At 31.6% G+C, this 18,973-nt stretch overlaps 1 protein-coding gene across 2 annotated transcripts; it reads left to right on the forward strand.

The window, feature by feature from the left end:
* The first annotated feature begins 261 nt into the window (after positions 1-261).
* On the forward strand, positions 262-16,972 carry LOC111510638 (PHD finger protein 21A). Of its 2 annotated transcripts, none has more exons than XM_074181540.1 (8): positions 262-555; positions 1,877-1,909; positions 5,769-5,834; positions 9,416-9,552; positions 9,604-9,862; positions 11,941-12,199; positions 14,518-14,713; positions 16,621-16,759. In XM_074181540.1, exons 1-7 carry the CDS (start codon positions 469-471, stop codon positions 14,700-14,702), a joined length of 1,026 nt encoding a protein of 341 aa, XP_074037641.1. In that variant the 5' UTR covers positions 262-468; the 3' UTR covers positions 14,703-14,713; positions 16,621-16,759. The 2 variants fall into 2 exon arrangements, with proteins under 2 accessions (XP_074037641.1, XP_074037640.1); XM_074181539.1 differs by having other exon boundaries at positions 267-555; positions 14,518-14,697; positions 16,621-16,972.
* The last annotated feature ends 2,001 nt before the right edge of the window (positions 16,973-18,973 follow it).

The raw sequence follows: 18,973 nt of genomic DNA on the forward strand, positions 1-18,973 counted from the left end.
TGGCATTTTCGTAAGGAGAGATGTCTATGTGACTCAAGCGGAAATAAATTTACATTACAGCTACCTGCTCGGTACCAGGTAGTTTAGGGTAGGTATGCTATTTTGGAAGGAATACCAATTCAATTGTTGGAGAAACAAAATTGATATACACGGTATTAGAACAAGTGGAAATTAAACTTCGCTTTTAATCTCCCATTGGCATTTTTCAAAGACTTTTCAGCAAAACTAATCCTTTATTCAAAAATGTTACAAAATCATATTGTTAGCTGGTCCCGCCCATGTCTGTGCAATCGACGCCCATGCTTTTCCTTTCCGTCTTTGTCTCCTTTTCTTTGTCTGTTTCATGCCGACTATGGATCGTGATCCGATCAACCAACCGCGGTGAAGTTTTATTAAAAATCAAGTGAATGAAGAGATGCCTGGTTTATAAAAAGGATAAACTTAACTATTTGAATAAACATAAATGAAATGAATGGTATGGAAGTTTCCAAAGAGTTAAAATGTGACATTGAGTTGAACCAAACTCAGTTGAAAGCTGCAATTTGTAATCATCAGGTAAGTTTTTAACGATATTTTACCTGTTTTGTCCTCACGTAATCTTGAATTTCTTTAGATTGTGTAGATTAATTTGAAATTACATTTCAATTTAAATTTTTCCTAAGTATATAATCAATTCAATGAATCATCACTTTTGAAAATCTCACAGAACTTTTGAAATCAATTTTCAGTTTTCGAAAAGTCAAAAAAAAATAAAATTTTATGTGGGACTGACTATGACACCAACTTTACGGTTATATAGCCACATTCGCCTATTTGTGTTTGAAGTTTTCTAATTATGAATATGAACAAGATGAATTTAGTGTCGTGATCAATTTAAGTTTTGAGTTGTTTTCGAAAAGTGATATGTAGTATACTTTCAATGAATCGAGATTAAATGATTGGTGAACCACTATGCACGTGATATCTGCTTTATTGTAAATAATGAAATCATAAATTTGAGGAGTTGTATTTATTTGAGTTAGACAGAGTTGATTCACTCCTCATTTCTTATTTTAATATTCACAGAAATCAAGTAATTCACCTGAAAAAGCGTTTTATAATTTATAATGCCGTCTGAGAGGTACATTAGCTAATACTATAACACATCTCATTAGTTGAACTTCGTATTCTGAAAATGAATATAAATTTTAGTGCAAAAAAGGAATTAAATTATGAGCAGACTTTCGGTTTATTTTTATTTTTGGTTCTAATTTTATCAGTTACCGAGTTTCCCAAACTGTCTTGAAAAACCTTATTAAGTTGAAGCCTTCAATAACTATGAAAGTAAATTCAATTCAGATGAAATGAAACAAAATCCATCCATTTGAAAAAAGATGCATTTCTATGCATCTTGGTTTGAGTTGATGACCTTAATATTAGCTCAAACTGAATCTTTCAACGTTCTTTCACCTCCTCCTAAACAAGAAAAAAGAGAATTTAAAATAAATCTGTTTGTACATGAACATAATTTCTTTATTTCTTAAGATTTCTAAAGTACATTTAGCCTGAATTGTGAATAGTTCAGGAAAAGAAATAATGAAAGAGCAATCAACAATCAAATACAACAGTGAAACAAACCATTTACTTTTGTCCTTCTATTTGAATAATATTTAATTTTAGTAATGTAATTAATTATAACTGAAAAGAAAAGAATTCAAAAGAATTTTTGTAGTTCTGGAAGTAAGTAGCATAGGCAGTAATGGCTTCTGGAGTCATTGAATTGTGAGTTGTATTTGCTTCATATATCTTTAAAGAAACCCATTATATGTATTTTAGTAACTTCAATTCAGAACTGATTTTTTGTTGGAAATATGAACTGAAATAATTTTTTTTACAGAATTTCCTAGCCAAACTTGAACTAGATCCTTATGTAAGTATACTTTTATCTTGCACATCAATTTTTCATATTTTTCTTTTAGCTGTATGAAATCTATGATTGTTTCAGAAAGTCGAGTGAAAGCATTTGCCCTTATCTATGCATTCCACCCATTAACACAAATATTTATTGTCTTTGACTTTGTTTATGTCTGCAATTTCAATCGCGTACAAGAGTATTTGAATTATTTAATCAACACATTAAAGAGAAACAGACATATTATCATTTTTTGTTGGATCAAAGCTGAAGCTGTCGAGATAAGTATATCCTATGTACTATTATTAAAAGATAATACATACACTCTATCTTGACAGCTTTGATCGTTTCGAAAAGGGGATTGAAAATATATTTCTTTTTTCAACATACTATCATACTATGATATAAATATTCAATTTCACTCAATCGAAATATCAACATGAATATGCTCAAATAATCATTGAATGTAAAACAGTTCAATTAAACATAACTGGAACATTTCGAGTCCAGCTCCTGTAGATGCCCTGTTGTTATCACTCAAAATATTTTGAGAAATTTTAATTTTTGGAAATCCTTTCTCAAACTGAAGCTGTTGCAAAACATATTAAAACTGATAAGAAACAGACAACTAGAAATATCAAACAATAAAATAATCATCAAATGACATCTCTCAATTTTATTTTGATTCCCTTCTAGTTTTGAGAATTTTCTAAATATCAAGTATTTTCATCATTATTTTAATTTTGTCAAACTATGAAAGTAAGTGTAAGTTTTCATTGCCAAGATAACTCCAAATGAAATCCTTGATATTTTATGAAGTTTTTATGGAATGGTCGGTGTTGCATCAAGTTTTATATGTATAATTAATGACTTCTGATACGTTGAATATGTCTTCTCAAAACTCCGTTTCGGAGTCATTCAACTTTAAAATATAATAATAATAATAATTTTATTGCAATTCGATCTACAAGTGGACACAGCAAAAGTCAAACTTTCGAGAAGTTAATTCTCATTTACCCTGGAATTACCAATTTTAAAATTAACAGATATTAATGTATCATCATCGACAAATTACAGTTCAAAATTATATAAATTGAAGAGTTTTTCAAAAATATTCATGATAAACAATATTTACATAGCTATTTTTATTAATGATTTTCGTAACAAATTTCAAATTAGCCAGCAGTTAAACGAATAGTAGCATTTATGTCTCAAGTAAGAAATGACTGAACTTCTAAACTTCTTGAAGACTGTGATATTTTTAAGTTCCTTCGGTAGAGAACTATATGCTTTTATTGCCTGATAGTAAGCTCCTTTTTTATAATATGTTGAGTTATGGCTGGGAATAGCTAGTTCGTTACATTGTCTGGTGTTAATATGCATATTATTCGAATATTGACCACTATTTCTGGGAAACAGGTATGGATATTTTTTTACGAAACAATATAATTTATAGTATTTCCTCATTTTTTTCCAATTTTTTGACGAAACTATCTAATTTATAAAAAAAAAATTTCGAATTTTTCAAACTTCATGTAGTCTGAATTTAAAATATATAATATTATGAACAAATGAATAATAGATAAAAATGATTTTCATTTGGAAAAACAAATTTTGAATTTATTGAAAAATGAAGATATGATAGTATTAGAAATTTGACAATTGAATTAAAAGATCTGTGAAACCATGAAAAATTTTGAATACATGAAATTTTAAAAAATTCGACAAAATCTTTTGATAAACTTTGAAAGTTTTGTCAAAAAATTGGAAAAACATGAGAAAATATACATTATATTTTAAAGTTGAATAACTTCGATCCTCGTCGGTTTATCAAAAAGAGAGCTTTTTTGTAGAGCGTTCAATTTTATTCAAGAAAATGATTTGTTCCAGCCTTTTTGATGAACTATTGGAGAGTTATAAAATTCTAAACTCAAAGAAACAATCTTTTCTATGTTAAACATACTGGAAATTGAAATTTACCAAGCGAGATATCTTGATATTGATATTTGGGGTTGTGGCTTTCAAAGGAATTATTTTCATTTCCAACAATATTTTCGATATATTTAAAAAAAAATTGTTAATTTTATAGTTTTTGAAATGGAACCTCCAAAAAATTCATACCCTATTTAGTCTCCCTGTCACTGTTGATATATTTATAAGTACTTTCGGTATTTTGAATAAAAACTTCCATTCAAATAATAAGATCAGCAGCACAGAACATTGGGAAGACGAAAAATATTTTTTCTCGCTAGTGTCAGTTCTCCACAATGAATAGAATGTGAGTTCATCTATTCCATTACAGTTGACACAGATTGAGACAGAGTTTACGATTTTAGCAACACCTTTGCCATCGACTTCTAACGAATATGTTAATATGTTGGTTGTGTACAGAGAATCTTAGAAGAATTCTCAAAAGGAAGCTCGATTATACCATGAACGTTTTCCTCATCGTTATCTGCTATTACATGTAACTTTTTGTAAAGAAAAAAAAATACGCTTTGGTCTCTTGCAACTTAGAAACATGCTCAACATCGAGCACCAGCCAGAAGTGAAGAAAATAAAATTAATGCTCTGGCAAATGCTGAATTGAAGCCACATGAACTTGTAGTTCAGATAATTAAAAAAATAACATACATACCAAGTAAGTCCATTTGCTGCTTCATTTGCAGCTTACAGATTTCAAACGAAGACTAGAATTTATGTAGTGCTTCAAAGTCAAGGTAATTGATAATCGAAGTATTCTAAATCGAATCTGTTGAAGGGATGAAAGCAAGTTTCATAATAATGATGTTATGTTGGATGGATGGAAGAGCAATATCTGCCTTGATTTATCATGTGCAGATGTTGAATTCTGCCATTTGTTAGGTAAGGTTAGTACCTCTTGTACTGGGTAACCTTTCAATAAAAGCATTTATTATTAAGTATATACTGATCCGTTACTTGATGAAAATTGACTATGTACTTACTACATAGTCAACTACATTGTAGTATAATAATTATATTTCACAGTAAATTTAATTTCAGACGTTTTTGCTGCAGTTGGAACCACCAACTATGCAACAAAACACGTCCTAAATGAAGTTTATTGTGAAAATTTTATAATTATTATCGTGGATAGTAATTATGATGTGATCAACACAGACACAGCGCTCATCACTGGTCCAATCACGATCCCTAAAAACTTGTTTCCAAATAATATGGAGTGTGAATAATGGTGATAGCTCAGTGGATACTTATTGTTCCATATTTTTACGCTGGTATGTTAACAGGACCACAGTATTTGAATTTTCTGCTGAAAACTTTACCTGAAATATTGGTACATATCCCTCTGTCTCAACAACCAATGAAGATATGGTAACAAGATGTTGCTCTTTCCCATAATTTGCACATTGTTATCCAATATCCAATTAATATAATTGCTCAGAGCAGCTAGGAAGCAGCAGTACAAAACATTGTCCAGTTTGTTCCCCTGATATACTCCTCTAGATTTTTTTCTATAGGGGTATCTGAAAGAAATTGTATTCCAAGTGCCTTTAGTAGATTTGAAGGATATCAAGAAACGAATTTGTTGTGCATGCTATAATTATATCAGCCTGCATAAGACGATATGAAACTTGTGTGAAATCAGATGGGTGTAGGGTTTGTGAAATTTTCTGTATTTCTGTAGGTCAATGAAATGTTTAATATATTCAGTTGAAAATAACTGTTCAGAGCATTGTGATTGTAAAAAATATTGCATTCTGATTATAAAAAATATTACCTCTCTGTCATTTACAATAACAGGGACAACTTTTATAATGTCAAATCATTTTCCATAAAGTATATATCTATGTATCTATATATGTATGTATCTCTCAGTATTTTAATTTCGTTACAGAATGTGGAATTACGCACTGAAGTGGGCAAGGCAGAGAGCGAAATTATTAGTACTGGTCTTGCTCAGGTAATAATTTTCTATTATTTTCAAAGTACTTTATATAATTTTTTGTCTATTAGAGAACCTGAAAATAATGTAAAAAATTAACTCTGTAAGTTTTTCAACCTCAAGGTTTTCATAAAATATATACGGAAAATATGAAAATTTCTAGAAAAATGTATCGTATCGATATCTAACATGAAAAAATATTATTGTATTTTTTCTGAAACCAAATGTTTTTTGGAATGAAAGTTCGTGCAATCTTCATCGCAAAATTTCAAAAATCAAATCTTGCGACACATGACTTTCAAAATGAAAATATCAAATTGTTTCAGTTTATCCGGTCAAATTAGATCAAAAAATAGGTGGGAATGTTCAAAATACTATCATAAAGAAAATCTGAAGTATCCTTATCGATCCAATACATAGAAAAAAAATTACTCGAGACAAAGGTCACGTAAACGGATTTTTCGCGATTTTGAGCAAAACTGTTATTGTAGATTAGATAAATATCTATAAAACATACATTAAAACATTTTTCCTAAGAACCACCGTTTCTGAAATATAACTATTCATAAAGTTGGAAGAGATGTAATCGTCATAATATGCACATGTTTCCACGTCACCTCTGAGGTAGTGTACTTAGTGCGTTTTATTTAACAAAGTTTCTCCAGTAGGCCTATTTAATTTGAAACTATTGAATAATAAATGATATTGGCAAATGTTGAAAATGATAAAAGCGGTTTAAATTATAAAAAAGGGAAATTAATTCATCTGTTTCATAAGTCTCTAATATAATATTGATACATTGCATGTCTCCTCGTTGATATCTAACGAATCCTCACTGTTAGTTGGTGATTCAACATTGAAGGATCGGCCTTGACAATTTGTACACGCTAGAGAACAAAACAGTCCAACTTTTTCACAACCACATTTAACACTACATCCCTTTCTATAGTTGCAAAAAAATTGTGTTTAGCAGTTTTTCCGGTGCATGTGGGAGGCTGAACTGGTTCCAATGTATTGTCGACCAACTTCCAACCCCAGTCTTTTGGGTCTAGCTGATAACCAAGCCACCGTAAAAGATGTTGTTGAGCAGCAGCTGAGGTTGGAGGAAGACAAGTTAATTTCACTTGTTTTTTATTTTAAGTATTTTTAACGAAACATGCATATCGAAACTTATCTAAGCACGTAGTTTTTCAGGAGCTTCATACATGCATTGAAGAAAGCAATTCCTTTGATGATAACTTCTTGTGGAGTTGAATTACTCTTTTTAAAAACTTCAGTACATTGAACTAAATCTGGCGGGGAAACGTGTGCATATTATGAAGATTATAAGTCTTCCAACTTTTTGATTGGCTATATCTCAAAAACGTTGGCTGTTAGGAAAAAAGTATTTTGACATTATTTATAGATAATTATCTGATCTACGATTTTTGTCTGACCTAATTTTATGATAATACCTACCGTTTTGCTTAAAATGGCGAAAAACCCGTTTTCGTGACCTTTGACCCGAGTAAATTTTTTCCCAGGTATTGGATCGATGAGGACTTTTTAGATTTCATTTATGATGGTGTTTTGTACAATCCTACCAGGTGCTGGGTGCAAATTTTTGTACCCTCCTATGTCTAAATTGACCGGATTAAAGTAGGATCTATATACAGCAATCTTGTGAAGTAAGGAAAATATTGACAAATAGTTCTATTCTTTGTTGTGCACTGAAATGTTTACTACATTGTTGAGAAAGAATCGAATATCATCTTTTGAAAATTTTGAATCCGATTTTTTGTTGTGAAACTGGAAAGACATCATTTTTGGTATTTAGCTTATTAAACTTGTTGTTGACCAAGAAGCACTAAATTGGGCACCATTGGCATAACTTTATGGTTAGTGAAATTTTCTGTCAAGAAAATTGCTACTTTTTGTATATTTGAATTGTATATTGTTAAATTCTATCTTTTGAATCTAAATGAGGGTCCGGTTAATGTTCACTTTACTCAGACCCATAAAAAAATCGAAAGTCGCCAGATCATTATCATCTTGACCTCATCCAAATATTTGAAAAAATTTCAGTTGAAAAGACTCATGCAGGAGGCGCACCCTCTTGGTGAATTTTTTTCTTCAAATATTCGCTTCCTGCTGATTTTGATAGTAGGACAATCGCAAGAATTTTTTTTTGAAAAAAAAAATCGGAATATCATGCAGTGCTCCAATATAGGATTTCAAAAAAAAGTTCAAGATTTTTTTCGATAGCATTATCCTTTTTGGAGTTTTAGAAACTGATACCACATCATGAAAAAATTATGATATTGTTGAGTCCCGTTTTGCCATCAAGTTCAAAGTTCCTAGTGAAATCGCTTCCAGTCAGTTCAAGGACGAACAAGTTTTTAAGGAATGTTCTTTTTTATAACTTGTGAACTGTGGACATGGCTCTATAAAAATTGAATTTACTGTCATTTTAAGTTGAAAGAATCTTGCATTGATAATACAACGTTAAAGCAGATCATCCTTTGATGGGGAATTGAACCAGATCCAGAAGATCAAGCATGAGCATATCAACGGATATTCAATGAATTTTTGATTATCGCACTTTGTGTATTGGTACCTCTCTTTGGGGGATTTTTCTTTCATCAATAATTATAATGGAAAGAATTTCTTTTTTTTTTTCATTTTCTCAAATGGAATTTGACAGTGACAATAGATTTTAAAGTAGCTGAATGCCCTACATCTATTTGAGCAGTGACAGAATGCATGGCTCTCGATCCAGCGATGGTGATTTTGAATTTGTGTAATTAATAGGGGGATTGATTTTGCTAATTATATAGCTGACGGAACTGCGAATAGTCATGATACTCCCTAGGTGGCATGAGAAGTTATTAAACTATCCCACCCAAAACACGAGGTTAATGACCCTACTTGTTGATATCATTGACACCAAACATAATACAAATTTGAAAGACACTATCTAGTGAAGACTTCTATCGTTAAATGTATCAACGTTTCACACAAACATGAATAACTACAATGCAAATTCAATCTTTATGTAAAAAAGTTCATGAGCTAATATTACTGTTCAAAGAATAATAAATGAAAAGGAGTATATACTTATAAAAATTTTAAAAAAATGTCGTTACCACTTTCTCAAATATGACGAAAAAATTTCGGCGTGAGAGGTCCTTAAAATATTCATCTATTTATAAACGGAAAAACCTCAATCCAGTTTACACAAGAATAATCAGCCTGATACCATGAAGAGAAAAAGCATTTAATAATAGTTTTTCATTCGAGAGTTGAGCGATTAAGTTAAATTGCGGAAGGGTCAAGTGGAAAAATAATAAACTCAATACTTATATGATATGTTTGTTAAAAGGAATGAAATTCAATTTCAGAATTGATTTTGGTTATATTCTCATTCACACACTTTTGAACGAATATTTCATTTAGGTTCAACGGAATCTAAGTAAAGATATATTGAATATCCTAAAAATACTCTGGAACTAGTTACCACATCAGTCTACAGAGAATCGTTGGTTGAAATATTTTGATATTCGCAACAATGTCATATGTTGTAGATTTGTATGTTATGCCTTATAAAATTGTTATTTCAGAAAACCTTGTTAGAACGCTTAAGAGATGAGTACAAAGCTTATCAGAAATCGATAAAAACCAATTTCATTAAACATGGAATAGAAGAACGAAGATTCAATCTCACCAACGCTCTGAATCGAGCAAGAAAACAAAATATGTGAGTTTTCATTCGACTCAAAGTCTTCACTGGTTTATGAATATTTTTCAGTGTAGTTCGTTCTGCCTCTGCTACCTCTTCTTCGGAAGATTCCAATGAAATTTTATCGGCACAGTGTTCTCCTGAATCCCAAGCTCGTCCGCTCGAACCTCAAGACGTATCACAGGCTGAATTTCTTCACTACTTTGGCTTGGGTTCTCATGAGGTATACAAAGAAATGCAGAACAAGAGAGCAGAAAGGAAAAGGAGAAGTACCGCTAACCCTCAATTTTTGTATGGAAATAAAGGTTGGGATTTTTTGACCCACAATGTATGTATTTGCTTATTTTTTATTTATTTTTGTTTTTGTATTTTGCTTGAAGGAATAAAGGTCAGTCTCATTTTCATGAACAATTTTGATATTTTATCAATACTGATTTTCTCTCGTGTGGAAGTCATTAATTACGAAGAATCCTTTGTCACAGCTAATTTGTTAAAAAACATTGTGAAGTAAAGGTTAGGAAGTTGATTTTGATATTGCGAAAAAGTGAGGTTTTTTGAAAGCAGTTGAAAAAGAACTGTAGGTAGATGATTAATAATAAAATAATTATTTCATAGAAGTCTTGTTTGACATCAATATCAATTATTCATACAAATGTCAGTGGGGCAAACACAAAGTATTTGCTCTGTTGTTTCATCATTTTCCGAACAGAGGCGACACACACTTTCTTCAGACAGTCCGAGTCTCTGCATATGATGATTCACCTGTAAGAAGGCATGTTAGACATCGTAGTTTTTCCCTACTGTAGTCCAATAACTGTTTGGTATCAAGCTTCGAAAGGTGAATAAACGTCTTGAAGTGAGCCAATCCTGGAAGATTCTGCCAGAAGTCCATAAATCTTTTTGCCATCCAGCTGTTCAATCTTCGTTTGGCAAAGCATAAAGCGATGCCAATGACAGGTCCGATGAAGCTGCTTGCAGCACCCTTCTTTGCAAGGGAGTCAAGAAACTCATTGCGTTCCAAGCCAGTATGGCGAGAAATCCAGACCAGAGACAATCTGTAGAGTCTTCCTATTGAGGAGGGTCGTTTTTGACAATTTACTACCAATTTAGACGTTGCTCGGTAGGAGCCAAGAGCTTCCAACGTCGCTTGACTGTCAGAGAATATTTTTATTGACTTGTGTGTGAATTTGGATTCTTCCCATCTCCCCGCACACAATTCAATAGCGTAAATTTCCGCTTGAAATTCAGTCGCATAGGTTCCTAGGCAGATTGATATCTCTGCCCTGGGTCTGCGACTGAAAACACCTGCGCCGGAACCGGAAGGTGTTTTTGATCCATCTCTCTCTCTCTACTCGGGAACAGTACTTTATAAGGCAGTTCGTAGTTGTAAGTTGGAGGTATAAAGTCAAGGTCATTTCCAGAATGCTGTGACTTCCAGTGTCAACCAACAGTCTGTTGCACTCTGCATTAATTGATTTGTGCAGTTGGCAATGTGCACAAGTCTATATGCAGTCCATCTAGCCTCTCCAGAAAAATGTGGAGAGGAGGTAGATCTAGAAGGACCTTTATGGCCGCTAACGGTGTGGTACTGATGGCCAGACAAGCCTGTCTCTGTCACCAGGCAATTACATCATAAGTGCTCATTGGTCTGACAATCATCACATAAATCCAATGGATTTGTTTGGGACCTAAACCCCAAGTTCTACCACAAATCCTTCGACATGTCCATAGGGACAGTCTGGCTTTGTACATTACAGATACTGAAAAAGAAAATGATGGGCCTAATGATGATATGGGTAAATATTGTAAACGTTATATCAATGATTGACATTCAAAGAGTAGAAGTACAATCTTTGGTTGGAAAATATTTAATTATCTCATTTAATAACATTTTAACCAAATAATTTCTATGAATTCAATTCCATTTTTCGTTGAAGCCATAAAAATAATTTTTTCAAGTAAGTTTAAAAAACTGTACAAATGAACCGATGCCCCCTTATGAATGACAACCTTCAGAAATCAAAACTTGTGCTAGTCAAGGATAAACGAGGTCTTACCTTTTAACGTGCGATTCCTAGCAATTTATGGTTTTCATTATTATGGTTGTATTATCCAGCAAAATCGTTGTTTTCCAACAGTTATTTGGCAATTCGTAATGTGTAAGATTCAAAAGGCACAATAATATTTCAAATTATTATTTATCGGTGATCTCTCCTTAATTAATTTATTCTGAAAAATCCTTCACTGCTTCCATATTAACACAGAAAATTAGTTTATTCATATCATACAAGAGAAAATCAGTCAGCTAGGATCTAATTTTAAATGATATAGTTTTTTAAAGCTCTATAGTTTTCATCAAGTAATGACGAATTATCATTCACATCTAAGTAAAAATGTTCGTTCTAGAAACGCAAGCGTAACGCCTTTTTAATCTCACCAATTTCGCCACCGCATACTCGTCAATCAGTTAAAAAGAGACAAGAAAGAAACTCACCCCCATTAACAGGAACAACGTCAACACAGAAGTCTGAACAGATTGCAAATAAGGCTGTATTCAGTTCTTTTCCATCAATTCCAAATCTACCCAGTGGATTGATAATTGAAAGGGTGAGCCCTGGCAGTTCATCGCCTGATTCCAAAACTTGTACTGTGTGCAAACAGTCAGGTGAGTAGTTTAACGTGATGTATAATGTAAGAGTGACTCCACTTATCTTTTATAATATTGCAACCCGATTTGTTATTTGAGTTTGATTACATGTTTACAATCACTTGAAAATCGTGTATCAGAAAAAATAAATAAATTAACTCATAAAAATTTTCCTGTATGATTTTATGGCTCTAGTTATACACGATTTTTGATGTGGGTCTATTCCAAGTCAAATCAACTAACAAAAGTACAACATAAGACAATTTTTAGTTTTATCTTTTCTGGTTTTTGTTTTAGAAAATTTCAAAAATTACCAAAATAAGCATTTTTTTTTGTTCATGGACAAACTGTGATGATTTGTTGAATTGACTTCTAATCATTTTGTAATAGTGAAAGTAGGCTATTTTTTTCTATTTTCTGGGTTTCAATATGCAACAAGATTTAATCAAAACAGTTTGAATTTTTATTTATTTTACATGCAAATTTGTAATAAACGAGCAAAAAATTATAAAAATTATATTTTGTAGGTTACCTTCTGACTACAAAGGCTACAGATTTCATTATGAAATTGCTATAGAATCATATTAAAATAAACTATCTAATTATTCATTGTTAATTTGATGTTTTGAATTAGCTGATAAATTCAAGACAGTTTTTCCTATTTTTTCTTCACTTTTGCTCCTTCTTTTTGTTAGTTTATTTGATTGCCAACAAAACAGATTAGTGATCTACATAGAGATATTCATAAGTTATGTTCGTTTTCCAATTTAGCTGTTAGTTCTTGAATTTAAAGAAGAATTTACAAAATGTTTTGATAAATAGAATTCAAGGCATCTCAGTTACCTCAGGATATAACAGAATATAATTATGTAACAACTCTTTGCCAATATTAGGTGATAATCCAATTTAAAAACTCTTAATTGAAAAGAGTTTTGCAAACATTAAATTAGAAGAAACTAGTTCTGCAATGAACAGGAAGGTAAATGTATTAATTAAGGGATCAGCCGCTTTACAGGATGATTTTTTTATGGAGGTGCCTCAAGTGGTTTGAACGCATGCTCAAGTGAAAATCGTTATGAAAAACAAATTAATAAGTTTTTGAGTCAGGAAAATAATCGGGGCTCTTTTTCCATCTGAATATTTTTAGATTGGAAAACTAATTTCAAAATGATAGTTTATCAACTCCATGAAATTATTAAATGTATGTTCACTTTTCTATTTCACTATAAACCCTCATTGGTTTTCCTGAGATAAATTGTGGAAAAATATTTCAGTATTGAATATTCAAAAATATTCTGGTTGTAGAATCTATTCTGTAAAAATCTGTTTTTCCGATAACCAGCTATCGATCGCCCCCCCCCCTACGAACGACAACTCTCAAAAGTCGAAACTTGTGCGAGCTAAGGACTAACGAGGTCTTACCTTTTAATGTGATACCTAACACCACCCACATCAACCCACCAGGCTACAAGCCTACCAAATGATTCTACTCTTTTGAGAAGTATATTACTATTGCCCATGTTCTAGCTCGTTTAAGTGGCATTCGAAAATTCAGGAAATTTCGATTATATGTGATATATGAGTGAAACTGTTTCCAGAGAGGCTGAGTTGTAATGAAGCTTGAATAGCGTGACAAATGGAAAAGAGGAAGTGTTTTTTGTTTTTTCAATCACTCCTTGAATAACGTCAGAAAAAAATTCAAATGAAATGAGTCAATTTCGATTTTTTTGTTGAATATCTAGGGAACTCATCGGGATTTCCTGAATTTTAAATGAGTTCTAAAATGACTTTCCGATTTGCATATGCTGGACCTCCTTATTTTGGACAGTATGTTTTATTTTTTAACAAACTATATATAATTTTGTCAGATTTTTTTTTCTAAGGTGTGTATTCATATATATTGGAGTAATTCTTGTCAGTTATTTTGTAATAGGTATCGTTCCAAACAAAATTTATACATAATCTAATCAGAAATATAAACGATCAATTGGTTTCTTGCCAAAGAATTGCAAGTAACTTGTTCAATCAGCTTGGATTAGGATTTACCTCCTTAAAAAAAATCGACACATAAGGTTTCATCTATCTATTCAGTGTGATGGTTACTATCAGTAAAAATGAAAGAGTATTTCATTTTAATCAAGAAATGATCAGTTCTGTTTGATATTTTGAAATTGAATTCATTTTTAATTGGATTGTAATTTCAACTTATTCATTTGAAGTGTTTCAGAATTTCTGGCAGGCATTTGGAAAAATTTGTTTGTTTCATAATATAACTTTTAAATTCAGTGACAATTTTTGTTTTTTTTTGCGTTGAGCATTTCTATTTTTTTTTTCAGGAAATCTATCTACTTGTGAGGTGTGTACCAATGGCTTCCACATAAGTTGTCACAACCGTCCTTTAACCCATACACCCCGGCAGTGCCCAAAATGTTTGACCAAGGAAACAAGAACTATAGGATCCCTCAATGTGCCTTCTGGAATGAGTGTATCCTATGTTACTCCCACAGAAGTTTCAGGTTAGAAAATTCGATGGTATGGGAAACATGATAGATTAAATTTCACTATTGAGTTGTAAAAATATTCACATGAATTCATTCAATGATAATGATATTTTTCCATATTGAATATTCAGACAATTATACCTAAAATAACTACACTGTGGGTAGAAAGAGCTATTTTTATTTGTGATATCCATTCAACATATGTTTTGTTGATAAATAATTGTCAGTATTCAAATGGTGTATGATTATTCGGTAATTGTTGTCAAAATTCAGATTCTTCTTGTCATCATTTATAACTGATAACTATCAAATGATATCAAAGAATGTAAACTTTTACGGCCAAAGATAACTGTGTCAAAGCTATTTTCTGGTGTTTTGGCAGTTGTCTGCAGGTTTTTACTCCTGTTGATTCGTCTATAACTGCAGTCGACATTATCAAAGGCAATGTTGCAATAGACATAGTGCCCCAGTTGTCCAGTGCAAACTACTTTTTTTAAGGTTCAGGCCACTTGTTTCATTCCATTAATGGTGGTAAATCGGCCCGTTGTTCTATCGCCTCCCTACCTCTCTGATAGTTTTGTTGGCCTGAGTATTTCACATTGTTTCTCTGGAATCGTCCCGATACAGTGTGCAATATTTTTAACATAGAGGAGGTAACCTTTTCCACTACTAGCTGACAATACCATGACATTATCTTTTGTGACTCATATTACAGGGTAAAATTTGATTTCGTTAACCTCAGTCCCTTTGAGAGATTGAGTTCCTTTGACAGATTATCACGTTCACAAAAGCCTCAAAACTTCTCAAATAATGTTTTGGTTACCCCAATTTCTATACAAAATATTGACCGAAAAACTGAATCTAATTTTGTGCTTCATAACACTGAAATTTTCATCGTACATTGTTCCAACCACTATCAGTGAAATAATTATGAAGGCTTGCAAAGCACTTTGTATATGTTTTAAGACTTATAAGAAAATAGGAAAACTACAAGTATTGAAACATAAATACATTCATTTAGTATTTATTGTATTGAACTGCTATGGATTGTTCTTATAACGTGTGTCACATCAAGCTTCCATTAGAAGTTTTAAATAAAGTTATCAAAAATATTTTGTATGAATATCAATGCACTGCATTGGACAGTTGAATACACATCAGTTTTTTGATATCATTTTTGAAATAACTTCTGAATGACTTTTAGTAACTTTCGTTAATATTGCTTTCAAAACAAAGCAAGTGGATGTAATTCAAAACTCTAATTGCACTTGTTGATCATTTTCAGAGCAGGATTGTTGCTATATTTTGAATATTTTTGAATTCACTTGAACTCAATATATACATACATTTATTTGCTTTAAAAAAGTCACCATCTTCATACCAATTTTTTTATACCAATTTGATAGACCACTTCTGTCCTTCTTATTATTTTGGTGATAAATTTGATCTCAGATTCTTTTCAAATGAATATTCAGGACAAAAAAAAGTTTGCCTGAAGAAGAACCTCCGTTAAGAGAAAAATAGTCGCCATTAGTCACCCCGGTCTTTTAGACTGGTTTGTAGTCTCCATAGTACAAACCTCTAAAGCTAATCCTGAAATATCATAAAGAATATTACAAAAATACTCATTATGAGAGCTTACTTCCCCTTCCAATTGTCATGAAATCAAGCAGTGCCAACAGGATCTGACAGATCATGAGTGGAATACTGGAAGGTCAGAATATTTAAGAAAATTGCATGTTATTTGTACTCACTAAGCATCAACATAGCAAAATGTTATACGTAGGCAGAGAGTTGAAATTTTAATAAAAAATACAATAAACTTTGTCAATTAGAGTGTGTGGATATAATACATGATTACTTACTATTTTCTTTATTGCCAGTTGCCAAAATATATTATAATTTGTTTGCAGCATCTCATACAATATTTTCTTGCAGAAAAAATTAATGAAAAAAAAGAGTTAGAAGAGAAAAAACAGAACTTGACAGCAGAATTAACACAACTTCAAAACCGCCATTCCCAATTGACAATTTCCTTGAGAAATCAGAAATCGGAGCAAGATCAACTTCGGAGCTCACAGCAAAGTACAGAAGAAAAAATTAAAGAAATTCTTACTTTCATTGATCGTATGCAGAACCCAGTTATTAGTAATGAAATATCTGAATCGTGATTGTAAATAATGTTGTAGTTTCTGTTTTTTTGATATTATTTTTGATATATCTATATTAAGACTGACCGATTGATTGTATTGAAAGTAAATTTCTATAAAATAAATAATTTTGTTAAAAATGTTTTTGTACCTTAGATCACAAGTGAAATAACTTGAAGCATTCTGGTATTCTTTCTTTTTCAATAACGTGGACATCTCCAAAAACATTTCAAGCCATACTCCTGTATGAAGCTAACCTGGTATTGTTTAGAATCCCATATTTGAATTTGCCATGAAACCTATTTTCAAAGATTTTAAAGAAAAATATTTGGAATTTAATGTGAAGGAAACTGAATTATCGATCCGTCGTGAATTTTTCATTTTATTTAATATTAGCGACGTGAACCTAGCTTGCATAGGTAGCAGAGCTGAAATAGGTAAGTACCTATCTTCTTAAAGACAACCAGAAACAAAAATGCAACCGTAATCTTTGAAGTGATCTACTACATAAAACAATACCAGTGTAATTGCAACTTTTTTCATCACTTGTGTACATTGGTTTGTGAGGCCAATTTATTTCGTCGCACATTAGTCTCAATTTTGCAATAACTCCGAAGATATTATTTTCAATTTTATGGAGAAAAGGGCAATTATAATGTGCATGAAATGTCAGGTAACTATGGTACTTAATTTGATGAGAATTAATATCTCTGCCATCTGAATAGCTTTACAATCACTACATTATATTTGACCATTATTTTAGGTATTAAAATTGGTACACTGAGCTGTCCTTGAAATATAGACATATGAAATCGCGAATTTTTTGTATGCTTGTAAAAAATGATATGTAGTGAATTACTTTGTTATATCTCAATAGTATTAGGACTGTTTATCGATGAAAACACGCATAGATGTTACCGTCGCCCGCCCGGAAAACATTGACATATTTCAATCTGCACAATAAATTAATGAATCATTCAAATAAACCTTTCTTTTGAATCACTCTGTTCATTTGTGAAAAACCCTATGAATATCCTTACGATAGTGTTTTGGTTTATTACGTAAAGATAGACGGATGTAATATATAGTGAGTTAATGTAATATTGATATCAAATTTCATTTATTTGTCTAATTGATGTACCTCATTTAGGGTGCATATTTTTTGTAAAACATTTTTTTTTAGTATTCTTATGATTAATTTAATAAACCAGTCAGTCAAACCATTGAGTAACTTTCACCAGGACAAAAATTGGGTATGGAGAGTTGTAATGAAGAGAAAGATATATAATATTAATAATAAATCTATTATCCTAAGAAATAATTTCATTGACAAAATAAGTCAATTGTCAGGAACTATTAAAATCAAAGAATATTCCAAATCATGGTTTAACAAAAATATTGCTCTTATGAAATCCAGAGATAATTTTTTTTATAAAAGGGGAAAAAATCGAGATGATTCATTTTTTTGCAGAATTATAATAACTATACAATGTTATGGTTAAACAATGGAATGATAGCCTGATGGCTTGACGTGGGTGGTTTGCTCCACTCGCTCAATCGACCGCTTTGTGTACCGGCGGTTCAAGCCGTGAGGCTGGACGATCGATTTTCACTTCCTATCGTCCAACCTGTATTAGAAATCACACGTTAAAGAGTAAGACCTCGTTAGTGCTTAGCTCGCACAAGTTTCAACTTTTGAGAGTTGTCGTTCGTAGAGGGGCAACAGCTGGTTAATGGAAAAACAGATTTTTTTCAACAAATAATAAGAAAACTAAAGAAGTATTCAATTAGAGCATTTTTTGATATATGTAGTATAGATTACTAAGGTCATTCAATAGATAAATTCTATCTAGAAAATATCGACCTTTGTATTGGAAGTGTGACGTGTCGATAATTGAAGTCATGCCCCTCTGCCAAAAGATTATTCGTGAATAATAAAATATTCTTTATCATTCAAAAACACTATTTCCGTGCTCTTTCATTCAATCAGAGAAAGTTCTTCCCGTTTGACCAACAAAAATATTGGGACAAGGATCACAAGTCAACTTTTGTACTCTGAATCTAAGTACCTGACACTGAAGTTTTGTTTTTATCATTCTTGATAAATTTGCTCACATACTATTGTGGGTTCATAGCTTATT

This window comes from Leptinotarsa decemlineata, unplaced genomic scaffold (assembly GCF_025532065.1).
Source record: "Leptinotarsa decemlineata unplaced genomic scaffold, Ldec_3_MD MMD2_tig00026314_RagTag_RagTag, whole genome shotgun sequence".
Taxonomy (NCBI): Eukaryota; Metazoa; Arthropoda; class Insecta; order Coleoptera; family Chrysomelidae; genus Leptinotarsa; species Leptinotarsa decemlineata.